At 39.3% G+C, this 17,576-nt stretch overlaps 1 protein-coding gene across 1 annotated transcript; it reads left to right on the forward strand.

Annotated features, from left to right (window-relative positions):
• Nucleotide 1: 1 nt before the first annotated feature.
• LOC143285731 (large ribosomal subunit protein mL38-like) lies at nt 2–9,514 on the forward strand. Its single transcript, XM_076593139.1, has 8 exons — nt 2–194; nt 1,070–1,219; nt 1,779–1,987; nt 4,704–4,822; nt 5,248–5,406; nt 6,683–6,819; nt 7,558–7,645; nt 8,996–9,514. The coding sequence occupies exons 1-8, from the start codon at nt 32–34 to the stop codon at nt 9,207–9,209; spliced, it is 1,239 nt and encodes a 412-aa protein (XP_076449254.1). The 5' UTR covers nt 2–31; the 3' UTR covers nt 9,210–9,514.
• The last annotated feature ends 8,062 nt before the right edge of the window (nt 9,515–17,576 follow it).

Below are 17,576 nucleotides of genomic sequence, written 5' to 3' on the forward strand. Positions count from 1 at the left end.
CTACACGTATAGTTACAGATCTTCAGTCAAAATGGCCGGCAGGTTGACCGCTACGGCAGCAAACCTTGCGGTGAGGCAAACGTTCCTCCAGTGCCGTGGTGTTCTCGCTGTGCAACCAAACAGAACCAGATACAAAGGTGTTCGTCGAGGGAAAAGACATGAAGATGCGAAAACATTTCAGCAACGCCTTGATGGTATGGAAATGTGCACTTTCAAGATCGCATGATGGTCGGTCAATCGAATCAAATCGAGCATTTCAATAACACTTTAACAGATTACTTTGATTTTGTATATAACGCAAGTCAGGTCCAGTGATCCACAGATTGTTTATCTCTGTCTCTGTCTGTCTGTCTGCCCGAATTTTTGTCTATTCCTCTCCCTCCGTCTCTCTCTCTCTCTCTCTCTCTCTCTCTCTCTCTGTCTGTGTCTGTGAATCCAATAGAACTCGGAACTACAACAGCAGCAGTTCAACTTCAACAAATGTTCTGACTTCTTCCGTAGGTAAGTTAAACTATCGGAACATTTTGAGATCCAGTACTCATAACTGGCAGAAACTGGAATGGATGTGTCCACACAGACACACACACACACACATCCACACACACACACATTCACACATGCATGCGTGTGCACTCATATACCCACACTTGTACATGTGTGCTCAGTGTGGCACACATATGATACATTTATTTTATTATCACCTCGCAAAGTTGTACATATCTGCTGAAAGTGAAGATATCAACAAACAAAACAAACAGATGAAACAAACAAGCTTACAAAGGAAGGTACTTGCTGCACAGACTGCTTTTAATCAGGAAAAGCTACTTTATGCTTTTGATATGTGATTTAAGATGAATTTAATCATTTTATGATTATTTTATTCATATAGATCTATAATGTCATGGGACACCTCATAATGCTTTGCAATGGATTTCTTGAATTTATGTTTACTTATCATTTGGTAATGAAATTTGTAACAGAACCCAACATATTGCTGACAAATTGGACAATGAATACTGGTATAGCAGTTGTCATCTCCTTTTTTGTTTCTGTACATGTGCATTTTCAGAATTCAGTGCCAAAGACCCAGAACTGGATCATGTTGTCAACATTGGTTTTCCTCTGAGAGATCCAGAAAGGACTGGGGAATATGAAAATAGGCATCGACTGTGGCTGAAGGCCAGAGAGACAGTAGAGTCTGCAGCAAGACACAAACAGTGTAAGTTCTACATGTGCCAGAAATACAGAACATTATGAATAATATTTGTGTTCATTATCTTTAAGTAAAGGAGAGATTTACAAGGGTGGAATCTGATAACTAAATTTAATCACTATGCTCCTCCTGTCCCTCTCCCCATACTTTTTTATATATTTTTTTTTATGTATTTGCTTTGATTTTTTCATTCCTTTCATATCATACATGATGTACAAATGCACATTTTTCTCAATCAGTCAATGTTTATTGTTACCTTTTTTGTGATTAAGAATGTAATTGCTTCGGTTTTCGATTATCAGTTTCATTTGTACAACAGATGTGCCAACTAGTGGTCCACATTTTGATTTTGTTTTTCCTGTCACTGAATTGACTCTAAATTATACACATACAGAGATTTCTTTGAGTATTCAAACTGCGATGATCGTTTGACGTTTAGGGAATTAAAATGCAAGTTTCTATTTTTTATTCGTTCATCAGTCTTCCTTGCAGATTTGTTTTTAGGTTCATTTGTTTTCAGATTGTTCACACATGTCAGCCAAGTTTATTTTTGTTTGTGTTTTAGTGAAACTGGACCTTGCAGAGGTGAAAGAGAAGTGGCAAGAAGAGCAGGGCCCCCTTCATGTCCGGCAAATCACTGACCATTACGGTGTGTATGGTGATCTGTTTGGCACCGCCTTCTTCTACAACACCACGCCCTTGTCGGTGTGCTATGAGTATGACGAGGAGTTTGTCACCCCTGTCTATCATGGGAACCATATCCCTCCTTCTGAGGTAAGATGCCCCTTGTCTCTTTAGAAAGTTCAAAGTTGTTATTGTAGGATGAGGAGAAAGAAACAGTTTTTGACTCACTTGTGTAAACAAAGTGAGTCTATGTTTTAACCCGGTGTCCGTTTGTGTATGTGTGTGTGTCTGTGTGTCCATGGTAAACTTTAACATTGCCATTTTCTCTGCAAATACTTTGTCAGTTGACACCAAATTTGGCATAAAAATAGGAAAAATTCAGTTCTTTGCAGTCATCTTGTTTAAAACAATACTGCACCTCTGGGATGGGCACAAAAAAATAAAAAAAGAAGCCAAATTATATGCAAACTGCATTTACTGTTATATTTCTATTTTTTTTATTCTCTAAACTTGGCATTTTGATCTGATATTCTGACACAACAGCAAGAGCAGTCATTATTATCATTTTTTGTTCAAACAGGAACTTCTTTTGCTAAGCATGGAAGTTATATTTATTTTGCAAACGTTTTGGTGCAGAAGTAACAAGAGAGGCAAGGCCTTCAAGACTCATTTGTGATACACTTGTGAGTCAAAAACAAAACAAGTTTTTTATGTATTGAGTATAATTTCAAAATGTAATGTTTAAGATGAGAAAGATCAGTTTAAAGCAAATTAAGTCCCATAGCATTAATTACAGAGTAATTTCCCTTTACTATCTGCACCAAAACATTTCCGTTAAATATTTATTCAGAGAAAGATTTGTGAACGCCTCATCACTTACTGGATTATGCCCCAAACTGCCATAAAAATATCCACAGAATCAGTCAGAATTCACAGTTAAAGATAATAAACCATGTGAGTTAATACCCTTGAATTGATGAAATGTAAAAATTTCCAGTCTTGACTTTTCTGAAAATGAAGTCTTTTTCACTTCATAAGACATTTAGAAGTACTTGTACTTGGCTCTACATGTTATTAGTTAAACAAAATTCTCAATTTTCATATCAACTTTAAAACTATAAAACTAGAATGAACATAAAAGAGAAATTGAATCGACAGTGTCAACCGGGTGTAACTAACTGAAACTTGTACATCTATCTAGATCCAGAGAAAATGGCTAAATGTTGCAGTGTGATTGCGGCGATAGCCACGTCTCCTTTACCACGGACTTAAAAAGAATTTTTAATTGCCCTTAAAGATTTTTTTAATGCCCAAGATACACCAGAATAATATGATTTAAACAGCGTTCTTACCGTGAATACCACAATCGATTTATCGCCCTTTAAAAAAGCATGTTTAAATATTATATTTTTGAACGTCAGTTAAGGAGCCATGATAGTGTAATGGGTAAGACAATTTCTTCTCACCAGAACACGAGGAGTTCGAATCTGCCGTTAGGACTTTTTTTTTTCTTTTTCTTTTAACCCAAAGCTTTATAATAACAAATACAAAACACATTTTAACGATTAGATTTTTTTTTTTTTTTTTTAAGTGTATCACAAGTGAGTCTTGAAGGCCTTGCCTCTCTTGTTTTATGATTGTGTTTGAAAAAAAAGTTAAACAGACAAAAGAAAAAAAAAGTTGCACCAGTATTCCAATACTTAGGAAATTGTCATAGTGTTATTCATTTACTCATCCTTGCACACCACTGCATATTACCAAAGACCAAAACACAATCAGTAAAAGCAATATACTCGCAAAACAAGAAGTAGACCAAAAAAACAATTAAAGTGATGGGTGGATGAGGGTGGGGAGATGGACTTCAGATAATAATTAAATGATTATTTACATAAAATCTAATAGATATTAAAAACAGATCAGGCTTTTGGAAGTGCACACCACAGGGATGAGACACAACCAGGCTTTTAAAGTTCAGTTTAGAATTGTGGAAAAAAGAAGCTGATCTGATGGTTTTAATATCTGATTGATCTCTCCTTCATCTTCTGTGTTTGTGGGCTGCAACTCCCACATTCACTTGTATGTACACAAGTGAGCTTTTTACATGTATGACTGTTTTTACCCCGCCATGTAGGCAGCCATACTTTGCTTTCGGGGGTGTGCATGCTGGGTATGTTCTTGTTTCCATAACCCACCGAATGCTGACATGCATTGCAGGATCTTTAACGTGCGCATTTGATCTTCTGCTTGCGTATACACACGAAGAGGGCTCAGGCACTAGCAGATCTGCACATGTTGACCTGGGAGATTGGAAAAATCTCCACCCTTTACCCACTAGGTGCCGTCACCGGGATTCAAACCGGAGACCCTCAGATTGAAAGTCCAACACTTTAACCACTTGGCTGTTGCACCTGTCATGATTGATCTCAGGAACTGAGCTGTACACTGTCATAATATGTAGAATTGTTTAGTATTATGTAGATAATACTCCTAAAAATGTGTCCATGTCATCCACCAATCAAGTGTGCTGTAGAATAGATTATATTATTTGTAGTACATACTGATTTGGTTTTACATTTTGAAAAAAAGGTGTAGCACTTGTTGATGACATGCTGGAATTATGAATGAGAAAAAAAAAATGAATAGATTTAGAGAGGTGAATTTCATTGTTCACTGCATTCCTTTTTCCATTTACCCTTCTGTAGAACTGTCAAAGTCTGCTTTTTATTTCAGGAGTCCAGCACTCATTTCTGGAACCGTTGAAACAGATGATGAATAGAGTTTTCCAGTACATATTGTGGAAATGAATTATTGATGGTGGAGCTGATTGCATAGCAACATTGATCATCTCTGTGTTTGATGTCGACAGGCAGCTATGCCTCCCCTTGTCAGTTACCCAAGTGACAAGGACTGTCTGTGGACATTGGTGATGACTTCCCCTGATGGTGATCTACAGCGTAACAACAAGGAGTGTCTCCACTGGATGATGTGAGTTGAGTTCTCATTTTGAATCATGTGAGCTGTCAGACCATGTTGTGTAGTACTGTTCTCACAACATGGAAACAAAAAATTAAGCTGTTGATAAATGTTGAAAATTTTTAGGCTGAGCAAATGTTTCATTTCCTAGACAATAATATGTTATAATATAATAAAAAAATAAAATAAAACAAAGATTTGACACCTAGTTGGTGAAGGTGTGTGAATCATATGAACGTCTGTCAGGTCCATTAGTTGCTCTTTGAGCAGAGAGAAAAAGTAGTCTGTAAAAATCAATGTTATTCGTGTAATGGTCCATGTATTACTGTTATTTTTGACAGTATGTATATCAGTATGTGTTTGAATAGTGCAATAGTTTGTGTTCACATACTGTTTACAGAATCCAAACCTTGCACTTTTCTGTGTTTTCTGTCCAGAGCTAACATCCCAGGGTCAGATCTTCAGAATGGAGAAACATTGTGTAACTACCTCCAGCCCTTCCCAGTCAAAGGAGTGGGGTATCTGCGCTATGTCTTCGTGCTCTATCAGCAGAACAAACGTGTTGATTTCAGCAGCTTAAAACGTTCCCCTGACTGGTAAAGTTGTGTGTGGATTTATAGCTAGAATTCTCTTCATGGTGAACAGATACTATTGTGTGCATGTGTGTGTCTGTGTGTGCACGCAAGTACCTACATGTTTTTATGTGGTGTTGGATTGCTGTGATTGTTATTCCTCTTTACCTTTCTGTCCAATCTGACTTGCAGCTATACATGCCAGAGGGTATAATGGGCAGTAAGTCAGTAAGTTTATGTTCAGTCAGCAGTCATGGAGCCATTAAACGTAAGACTTTGATAAATACCATTTCTTTCACTTTCAGTAACTGTAACGCCTTATCTATTTCATTTATTGACCCTCTGACACTAATGCTCCATTGAATCATTTGTTTATACTGTCATTGCACAGTCCACTTTCATAATGCTGTATTTTTACCTTGTTGCCTTCTTTCCCTTGTTGAAGTAGAACCTGTAGGTCACCTTTTTCATGTCTATACAACACACTCGTTGGTTTGCTGAATAATGTGAATTCACATCTGACCTAGTGCAAGTATTTGCATTGCCGTTCTTTTTTCTTCTTTCTTTTTTTTTGTTGTTGTTGAAAACCTATGGTACTGCTGTTGTTCAGTGAATGTATTCAGTACAAAGGACTGATTGTCCCTTTCACTAGTTTCAGTTGCACATGGTCTCAAGAATCTGCAAGGGATGTGCAGAACAGTATGCAGCTCACTGAAGTAGTTCTCTTTGCTAACAAATGAATTTATAAGAGAGCCTTTCATTATGCTGAATTTGGTATGGCAGATTTAAAAAAAAAAAAATTATTGAAAAAAAAAGATAAGATATTTTCTAGAAAAATAGCAGTCAGGCAAACAACCAAACAAGTGATTCAACAAAACTCAGAATAAATGAGTATACTTGATGGCTGTTATGTTCACCCTCTTTTTTTTCTTTTTTCTTTTTATACATTTTAAAACTATTTTTTCTTTCTTTTTTCCTATTTCAAGTAGTTTTTTTTTATCTTGCAACCTCTGTCATCTTCTTGTACTGCTTCCAAAATACAATTAGGGCAGATTAGCTGCACTTGCATTGAGCTTAGACTTAGAGAATTAAAAAAAAAAAGGGGGGGGGGGAGAGCTCCAGATATCCTAATTTTCAACAGTTTCTGGAAGGAGACACTCCTTTCTCAGAATTAACTGTACTTCCCATCAGGGCCTGAAGAGTCCCCTTAACCCTTGCCATTTCTCTGTCTTGGCAGTGCAGCAGAAAATGTTTGCTGCCGTCTGTAGGAACATGCAGAACAGTGTTTGTTTTCTTGCAGTCGTTCTCTGGCAGACCGGACTTTCAGCACATTGGAGTTCTATCGCCAGCATCAGGAGGACATCACTCCTGCCTGTGTTTCCTTCTTCCAGAGCCAGTGGGATGAGTCTGTGCGCAGTGTCTTTCATGATGTGTTAGGTGAGTAGTGACAGTGTCGCAGTGGTTGCATGATAATTTGCGCCATGCATGGGTGGGAGTGTTTCTGTATTAGATGGATTTCTGCACGGGTACTTTGGCGATTTTCGTGTACTTAAAAAAAAACCCTCCTTTCTTTTACTGTTTTTTTTTCAGTATTCAGACGTGCATTTCGGTTCAGTGGTTCCTAGCCACCTATTTTTAGATCTGTGTCCTGAACCCCACCAGCAAAGTTTGTAGTATTACAAAATCAGTCAGTCCTACCCATGCATCATGTTAACAGTGGTCCACGTAATCAAAAAAGGAAGTGTTTTTGCTTTGTGTAGTAATAATGAGAATAATGGTGAATGTTTGTTGAACATCTTACTTTTCATCTTTTTTTTGGGTTATTATTATTACTGTGTGATTTATTTGAAATTGCTTTTCCAGTGATTAGAGACATCATGGGTTCATCTGCATATCACTACCTTAGTGAGGGTGTAGATGTATTGCTTGACCACCTTAATTTTGTCATCTTTCTGTCTACAGGTTTGTGTAATTATGATAATGATGATGATGAATGGCCTTTGTAAAGCATAATTCCTTCAGGAGAAACTCATATTACATGATAAATCTTGTTAAGTGGCGTTCATAATCATATGTAATAGATTAGTGTTAAATGGTAATTATGATATCATTTGGATCAGTGAAAGGCTTAAATGGTTTCCTCCTATATGTGGTATGCTGTGCTGTGCTGTGCAGGAATGCCAGAGCCGTCGTATGAGTTCATCCAGGTTCCCAACTATCATCCTCAGCAGAAGCGCTACCCGCATAAACAGCCTTTTAACCTGTACGTGACCAGTGTGTTGATTTCATGGAAATATCTGAGAATGTGTTTGTGTGTGTGCATGTGCGCACATGTGGGTGTATGTGTGTGTGTGGGCATGTGCATGTGTGTGTTTGCTCCAATTTCTGGTCATGGGAGTGGCCACCATGAACACAAGAAGTGAAAAAATGATCATGATTAATTTACAAAACATTTCCTATGCAAAAAGCTAAGAAAACCAAATTCTGTAATTCAGGGTATTCCAGAGACAACTTTAAATTAATATGCAAAATGGAAAAATATGGTTCTGTCACGTGACACTTACTGAAAGTGACAACTGCAAAAATGACTTTTAACCTTTCACTGCCAAGCCTTTTTTATGCTCAGTGACAACTATTTGCAAAAGGATTTTTGGTTGCAGAGAACAATAATGATAACATTTTTTTTAATCGAGCTTGTAAACTACTGGAAGAAAATATATAAAAGCTATGCTTTTGTGAAATGATAATGAACATTATCCAATTATAACAAATTCATGTGAATTTAATGATTTTGCAGTATGAAAATTCCTACAATGACATAGATGGAAATTTCTGTCCTGAGGCTTTTTTTTTTTTTTTTTTTTTTTTTTTTTTTTTTAGCACACTTGAAGGGGGTATAAATTTCCGTATTGGGGCTCACAGAGGGTTAATGAAATGGGTCAAAGAGATAAATAGTGTAGCTTTTTAACTGTATAAATCCAGCCAAATTGATCATGCAGGGTAGTCACCCATATCCTTTTTTTCACATCTTAAACTCAAGACATAAAATACATCTTCTGTATTTGAAATACACTGACTTATATGGAGTTTGCTTGGTTCATCTGTTTGCATGTTAGATTGTATTCTTCTTCTTTTTTGGGAGATAGGAAAATTTGAAAAAATAATTTGCAATATTTTCAGATGTGTGCATATCCAGAGATGTGTAAATATCACTTGGTTTAGGTTTTTATTTTTCAGGATAGAAAAAAAGTAGCGTCATTTCAAGATGTTTGCATATCCAGAGATATGTACATACATTTTGTATATCTTTGTCAGGATAGATTTTTTTTTTTTTTTTTTTTTTTAGATATCATTTTAGGATGTGTGCATTTCCAGAGATGTATCCATATTGCTTGTTTTCTTCTTTTTTTTCAGGATAGAACCAAATAATTGAAAGTATTGTTTCAAGATTTGTGCATATTTAGAGAATGTATACATATTGTTTGACCATTTTTTATCAGCATAGCACACACACACACAAAATTTCTAATATTATTTCAAGATGCACGTATAACTTGAGATGAACACATACATATCTTCAGGAATGTAACGACAGGCGCCTACCTGTGTGCAGGTACCTGGACCGTTACCGTGACGTCAAAGACATCCAGGAGGAGGTGCTGAAGGTGCGCTTGAAACGGGTGGACCCTCTGAGCCCCCCGTCCCCTGAGCCCCAGTTCCCCAACCTCCACCCCCTCCCCGGCACTGTGCCATCCTGGCTGAAGCTGAAGATGAGGCACATGCGGCTGGGCAAGCACCAGTGGAAAGATTTGAACCCTCAGCCTTGACCAGGCTTTTTTTGGGGGGAGGGGTGGGGGGTGGGGATAGTGGGTTTGGATGATTAGGGCTAGTACTAGTGAGAGAGGTGTGTTGTTGTTCCAACATGGGTGGCAATCCATGTGTATGAGTCTTTTGGGAGTTGGGGGGCGGGGGGGGGGGGGGGGGGTTGCATGTGTGAATGTGCGTAAATGCTTGACTATGTGTAAGAGGTATGTGTATGATATATATTATGAGTGTTGTTTTTATTGAAAGTCATCTTCTTTTCATTTTTTTTAAGTATTGCCTTTTTGATTATAGTTTTGTGTATTTGGAAGATTTTAGCCTTTGAGTTTATTTTTTATCATTGTATGTTTCACTCTCTGTCTCTGTCTGTCTGTCTTCCTTTGAATTTATTTTTATCATTGTATGTCTTGCTCTGTCTGTCTGTCTGTCTTGCTTTCTTTCACTTTGGACCTCTGTCTCTCTTGCTCAGTGTTGGTGTGTGTGTGTATTCATTGAAATAAAAGTCTACATGGGTTTCAAAAGATCACAGAAGACACCTTGCTGAACACATGCAAAAAAAAAAAAAGATAATCAAAACACACAAAAAAACAAACAAAATGATAAGGATACTTATGTAGCGCCTATCCTCAGTTGGAGACGAAGCTCTAAGCACTTTACAAATACAGGGTCATTTGCACAACAGGCTGCCTACATGGGTAGAGGCGACTGACAGCTGCCCTAGGGCGTTTATCATGCACTTTTTGTGTCTTTCAATCAGGTTTCAGTCATGCATACATACGCACTAACTTGACTAAGACAGACATGTAATATTTTAATTGTATGACCATTTTGTTTCTTTACCCTGCCATGTAGGCAGCCATACTCCGTTTTCGGGGGTGTGCATGCAGGTTATGTTCTTGTTTCAATAACCCCCGAAACACTGAGACAGATTACAGGATCTTTAGCGCACGTATTTGATCTTCTGCGTGTGTATGCATGCAAAGTGGGTTCAGGCACTAGCGGAAATGGAAAAAAAACATAAAAAACATATAGAAAACCAGTTTATAATTCCAAATATATATATATATATATATGTAAATATATATGTTGATATTTTTATATGCAGGTGTATCTTGAGCTTGCCTTGAAAACATTTCAACTTGAATTAGATATTCAGTAAACTCTTCTTTAAAAAATAAAAATAAAACAAAAAAACAAGAGATTACATGGCAATGAAGATAGCATGTATGGCTAGCTTTTGCAAAGATAAAAGAGACCACAGCAGTGAAGCAGACATCTTCGAGAAGCTTTACCTTTACAAGGGATTAAAAGTGTACATGTAACTAAAACAAACAAGAAAGAAGAAAGAAAATGCTATGCAAGCAGTGAGCCCCCTTCTGTGAATTAAAAGTTGGATGTCCTCCAAATTTTCATTACAAACTTTTAATAAGGAATACCTTTATTCAGTGAACTAGTGATAACAGCCTGTGGGCTTCCTCAGCTAAATGCTTTTGTGTATCGGTCACCAAATGGGCTACAGTCCCAATAAATCATTAACTGTTAACAGCACTAACCAAATTTATTGTCTGTAGTGACTGCTTATTTCGTTTTAAGAATCCTACAGTTTTGTGATTGCCTCCCTTGCCTTGTCTGTGGTCTGTGTGAGGCTTGTCTGCAACTGCACAGGGAAAGAAATCTTTTTTCCTTACAAACTCATTGTAATTATTACATTCGTATATATATTATTATCTTTTCAGCTTACTGAGATCAAGGAATAAAGGCGAAAAGATTAACATTAAAACTTTTAACCTTTCTTCTTCTTTTTTTTTTCAATTATTTGCAGTCTATAAAGAAATAGAAAAATCATAAAAGAAGCCAGAAACTGAATCCTCTTTTATCAAAAAAAAGAAAAAAAGGGAAAGATGAAAAAAACAAACAAAAAAAAACCCCTTCAATTTGAACCTTTTTTTCAATTTGAATAATTGATATCTATCTATTTATCTATATAGATAGAGTTGACAGAGAACAAGACAGTGGAGAGAAACAAGTGAGGTAAACTTTTCTGTAATTAAAAGATGACTATACAAAGATACAGTTGAAAAAGGATGAAGGGTTATATATATATATATATATATGTGTGTGTGTATATATATATATATATATATATATATATATAGTTTCAGTTTCAGTAGCTCAAGGAGGCGTCACTGCGTTCGGACAAATCCATATACGCTATACCACATCTGCCAAACAGATGCCTGACCAGCAGCGTAACCCATCGCGCTTAGTCAGGCCTTGAAAAAAAAAACCCCAAAAAACCCCATATATCTATATATATATATACACACACACACACACACACAGAGGTTTTTTACACACACACACACACTATTTTCCTTTCTAGCATTCCACTTTTGCGCCGAAGAAGACTCATTAATAGAACTACAGACAGCTGGTGAGAAGTAGTAGTGTATCAGAATCTGCTTGATGTGTTTTTTCCTTATCTTCTTTGTTTTTTAATGTCCTACTTTGCCTGCTTGTTCAACCAAACAGCCAATCTTCAGTGCCATTCTCACATTTCACGAAGTACAAACCATTGGTTTGCTGCTTTTTCTTTTGACAGCCAAACCACAGGACACATCACTGAATGTCCGAGGGTAATGTAAGATGAAAATGAACAAATAATAAACCTTCATGCCACGATCACCCCCCCCCCCCCAACCCCCCACCCCTCTCCCCCTCCCCCCCCCAAAAAAAAAGAAAAGGAAAAGAAACTACAATCACTTTCCTAGGGAGCAGGAGAATTGCTTTGGAAATGATAGATGTTAAAAGTATTCAATTAAAGAGAGTGATTGTAAAATCAGTCAGTGCTGATAATGCAGTATTGTACTGCCGTTAAAACACCCAAGTCAACAATGCTTGTCTCAATGTTAACTGTGTTGAGGAGCGGTGAATGGGACACTTGAACTAAATGTTATACAAAGAGACCCATAAAATGAGGAAATCCCCACCTCCAGTATTTTTGTGTGTGACCATGTCTGTACATTGCCCTACATGCATTAAGTTAGCCATGTCTGCACTCTCATATTTAGTGTGTCAAGATGTCTGTGCGTGTGCAAATGAAACAACTTTGCAGTTGGAACAGAGTTCAATGCTGATCGAAAAGAAGATCCAAACACACACACACACACATTTCCCCTTCCAAAATCAATCTGATAAAATAATTAAGACATTAAATCAATCACCAGTCAACACATATCCACTGTTGCAAAGACATCTAACATGCAAGAAACACAAACTATAAGTTGTTGCAACTTCAGACATCGAAATTGAAGGTATCCTGAGTGGGGTGAAACAGAAAAAAATGCTTGTTTTCAATTTTTCTGTATTCCCCCCCCCCCCCCCCCCCCCCCCCCCCCCCCCCCCCCCCCCACTCCCCTACCCCATGAAATATGCTAAAAGATTGAGATTTCAGGTCCTCTCATATTCATGTCAATTCATATTGTCCACTTGTCTGGGGCTCGGCATAGGAAGGTGGGACACAAATAAATCCTCTCCTTCCGCTGTTTTAAACATTCTCCACCGAAAGCTGGGTACCCATTCACACATGGGAGAAGATTAAAATGCCTTTCCCAGGAACATAACAATGCTTTTCCCAGGGACATAACATGTCTTTACCATTGACATAACATGATGCCTTTCCCAGACATAACATAATGCCTTTCACATAACAATGCCTTTCCCAGAGACATAACATAATGCCTTTCACGTAACATAATGCCTTTCCCATGGACATAACACCTTTCCAATGGATATAACATGACTTTCCCAGGGACATGACATATAATGCCTTTCCCACAGACATAATATAATGCCTTTCCCAGGGACATAACATAACACCTTTCCCATGGACATAACATGATGCCTTTCCCAGGGACATGACCAGTAATGCCTTTCTCAAGGATATAACATAATGCCTTTCACAGGGACATAACATAATGCCTTTCGCAGGGACATGACATAACAATGCCTTTCACATGGACATAACAATGCCTTTCCCAGGGACATGACATAACATAATGCCTTTACCATTGACATAACATAATGCTTTTCCCATGCACATAATGTAATGCCTTTCCCTGGGGGATAACATAATGCCTTTCCCAAGGACATGACATAACATAATGCCTCTCCCAGGGACATGACATATAATGCCTTTCCCTGGTACATAACACCATGCCGAAACAGGGCCTCGAACCCTGACTACTGGTGAACACTGGATTAGAAGTCCATCTGACCCGGATTCTGCCAGGGTGGCTGAAGTTGGATAGTTGATACGAATGCATCAAACTTTTTTTCTTTTTTTTTAATCTTAAAAAAACACACCAAACAAACAGGACAAAAATGCTGACAAGAATTATATGGATTAGTTTAAAGGATGGTAGTAGCTTTCTATCACAAGTACTTTGCCACAACATACATGATACCTGTGCAAAAAATGTGCCTGTCTTTTTTTCTTTTTCGTTTTCTTTTTTTACGGTTTCTTCGTTTTTTTAAAATTTTCATATAATCTTTTGAAAAATAATAAATGACCACTTCAAAAGACTTCGCTTCAGCTTATACTGTCAATGCTTGCATAAAAAGTTTGTTCTCTCTCTCTCTTTGCCCGGTTTATATACCAGCACGCAGACATGCGTGCCAGTGCACACAGGCGTGCACACACACACACACACACACACACATACCAAATCGGACACATACATACCAAATCGATCACACACACACGCACGCACGCACACACACACACACACACACACAAGTTTTAATAGCTTTCCTCGCGCGCCTTCAACGACCAAACCCTTCCCTTTACTTTTTGCTGTGTCATCCACCCCATGAAAAGAAACACGACCGAGAACGCACGTACGCCCGAGAGAGAATCTGACGCCAACAATGCGACCGTCGCACTTCACTTCAACACGACGGGGACCCAGTCCAATTGAGCGCGATGCGTGGGTCCTCGCATAGCTGGCTAGCCATACCACCACTCAGGTGTGCAGGGTTGGCCCAAGGGATTTTCCCAGTCCCCGTGAGGTCGTTGGGCTTGGTTGAGCAGAGCTCAAAAGACCCGTGTGGTTTCTCTGTGTGTGTGTGTGTGACTGTGCGCTTTTTGGTGAATTTGCGGTTGAACTGTGTGTGTGGCTGGGGGGGGGGGGGGGGGGGGGGGGAAGAGAGAATTTGGTGTTGTGGAGCCGAAAGAAACGTTCCACTCTGTGTGCGTGTATATGCGTGCGTGCGTTGCGTGTGTGTGTTTGTGTATGTGTGTGTGGAAATGAATGTAGTGCAGCATTGGAGGGGAATTCCCCCCCCCCCCCTCCCTCTCTCTCTCTGTCAGTGTGTGTGTGTGTGTGTGACTTTGGTGTGGATGTGTGTGACGAGTGTCACGTGTGTGTGTGTGTGTGTGTGTGTGTGTGTGTGTGTGACTTTGGTGTGGATGTGTGACGAGCGCGCGCGCGCGCGTGTGTATGTGTGCGTGTGTGAGTGACTTTGGTGTGGATGTGTGTGACGAGTGTGTGTGTGTGTGTGTGTGTGTGTGTGTGACGCGTGTGTGTGTGTGTGTGTGTGAAAACGCATGCGTACGTGCGTCAGTGTAACAGTGGTCCTGTGTTACATTGTTTCCAAACGGTTACTGACGATTTTGTGAAGAAAGTGTGTCTGAGGGCTTGTCCGAAATCCTGAGAGCTTGATCCTGCCCCGTCTTCTTTTTTGGTTGAATGTATTGATGTTCTACTGCCACATATTACTCATGTTATCAATTCTTCCTTACTGTCTGGTTGTTTCCCTGAAAGCTTCCAATCTGCTGTTGTACGTCCACTCATCAAGAAACCATCTTTGTATCATAATTGTTTGAAAAATTATCGACCTGTCTCTAATCTGTCATTTTTATCAAAACTGCTAGAAAAGATCATATTCTCAGCTCTTAGCTCATCTGGAACAAAATGGTTTACTTAATTCCCACCAGTCAGCTTATAGACGTGGTCATAGTTGCGAAACGGCCCTTCTTAATTAAAATAGTGATTGATTTGCTTTCGTGATTTGATGAGGATAAGATATCTGTTCTCGCTCTCTTAGATTTGTCAGCAGCTTTTGACACTATCGACCACTCTATCCTCTTGAACAGACGTAAAACTTCTTTTGGTATTCGTGACACTGCACTAGCATGGATCACGTCTTACCTGTCAGATCGTACACAGAAAGTGTGTGTAAATGGTACATACTCTAGAGTATCTGCCTTAAAATATGGTGTCCCACAGGGGTCCGTCCTAGGTCCTGTTCTTTTCGTGCTGTATGCGGCTCCTGTGTCGGATGTCATCAGTCATCATGCGATGTCGCATGAGAGCTTTGCTGATGACACACAACTTTATCAGTCGGCTTCCATAGCTGAATTTGATGCACTGGTGACTCAAACACAGGAGTGCATTGCTGGCCTAAAGGACTCTATGAATCTCAGCAAGCTGCAACTAAATGATGATAAGACTGAATTTATGATAACCTGTCCAAAGAAGTTTCGTCAACATCCTTCCTTTCCTGACTCTGTTTGATCAATAGCACACCTGTTTCACTTTCTCCTTCTGTTCGCAGTCTTGGTGTAATCCTAGACCAGTCTCTTTCCTTCCAACAGCACATTTCGAATATCTGTAAAGTCGCCTATTTGGAACTGGCTGTGTAGAATCAGCTCTGTCCGCCACTATCTCTCAACCGATGCAACCAAGACACTTGTATGCTCTCTGGTTCTCTCAAGATTGGATTACTGCAACTCTTTGGCCGGCCTTCCCAAGTATCTGTTAGACAGACTCCAACGAATTCAGAATAACGCTGCCGGACTCTTTGCAGAGCTTCTAAATTTGACCATGTTTCTCGATCTCCTCTCCTTCAGTCTCTCCACTGGTTGCCTGTTTCCGATCGAATAGACCATAAGCTATCCATTCTGACCTTTTCTGCAGTCAACGGATCTGGCCCCAAGTATCTTTCTGAACTCCTCCATATCTATACCCCGTCTCGCCAGCTCCGTTCGTCCTCTGATACTCGACTTCTCAGGATACCTCACGTCAGAAGAAAGACCTATGGACACAGATCGTTTTCTTTTTAATCTCCAGACGTGGAACAAGCTCCCTGATAACCTCCGTCATTCTGATTTCCTCGCATCTTTTAAATCTCGTCTCAGAACTCACCTTTCCCTCAGCAATAAGTTCAATTGTGGCAGGTCCACTTCCTTTGCGTTAGGTGTGCTTGACTATGTGTGTATAGATATGTATGTGTACCTAACTACATGCATGTATATGAATGTGTATTGTGTGTGCGTGTGTTTATGTAAGTTTGTGCCTGCCTATGTGTGCGTATGTGTCAGGGTAGCTGTTCGATACACATGTATGTTAAAATGTATGTATGCATTGTGCGTGCGTGTGTGTCTGTGTGTATGTCTGTGTGTGTGTCTGTGTCTGTGTGTGTAGTCACATTTTGGTGTGTGTATGTAACACTGATGTAATGTTTTATGTTAACAAAAGCGTTTTTGTAAAGCACCTAGAGCAGATTTCTGGATAGTGTGCTGTATAAATATCCATTATTATTATTATCATTATTATTATTATTGTTATTATTATTAATAGCCAAGTGTGAGCAGTGTGCGTACGCGCGCGTGCATGTTTGTGAGTGGAAAAGAATCAGTGTGTTTTTGTGGTGGAGGAGGGCTCGTCTGTATGAGTCGTGTGTATCTTTGGAGTGGGAGTGTGTGACCAGTGTGCCCAGTGTGTGTGCGCACATGCGCTTGTACACTGCCCCGACCATGTGTGTTTGTCAGTGTGTGTGTGTGTGTGTGTGTGTGTGTGTGTGTGAGAGAGAGAGAGAGAGAGAGAGAGAGAGAGAGAGAGAGGTTTACGATTTTCACGCTGTTGGCTTTTTAGCAGGGCAACGTAAACACTGCATGATATAAAATCATACATACGTTCAGTCTAACTACAGTGCTGTTGAGACTGAGCCAGTTTGGTTTAGTCCATGTAGACTTGCTTACCTGATAGTTTAAATGCCGCCCCCGACCTCTCAACAACTTTATGACCCGTGTAACAGGGTTAGTTTCTCAGTATAACATGGCAGTTTTCCCAGGTTCAGATCAAATCCTCCGTGTCTGAGTGAACACAGGAGAGGACCAGAGTTAACTATTTCATGTGTAGCCGGGAAACTACAACACAACGGGACCAGTTTGACGCAGCCCTCAGTGGCTGTTCACTGAAACGGCGGGGTTTGGTGGGGTTAGGAAAAAGCTCGTTCGTTTCGGGTTGAGCAGACAGTCCACTGACTCCCAGCTGTTGTCCAGGGCTGTTGGATCCCTGACAAGACCT

The sequence above is a fragment of the Babylonia areolata genome, chromosome 9 (assembly GCF_041734735.1).
Source record: "Babylonia areolata isolate BAREFJ2019XMU chromosome 9, ASM4173473v1, whole genome shotgun sequence".
NCBI lineage: Eukaryota > Metazoa > Mollusca > Gastropoda > Neogastropoda > Buccinidae > Babylonia > Babylonia areolata.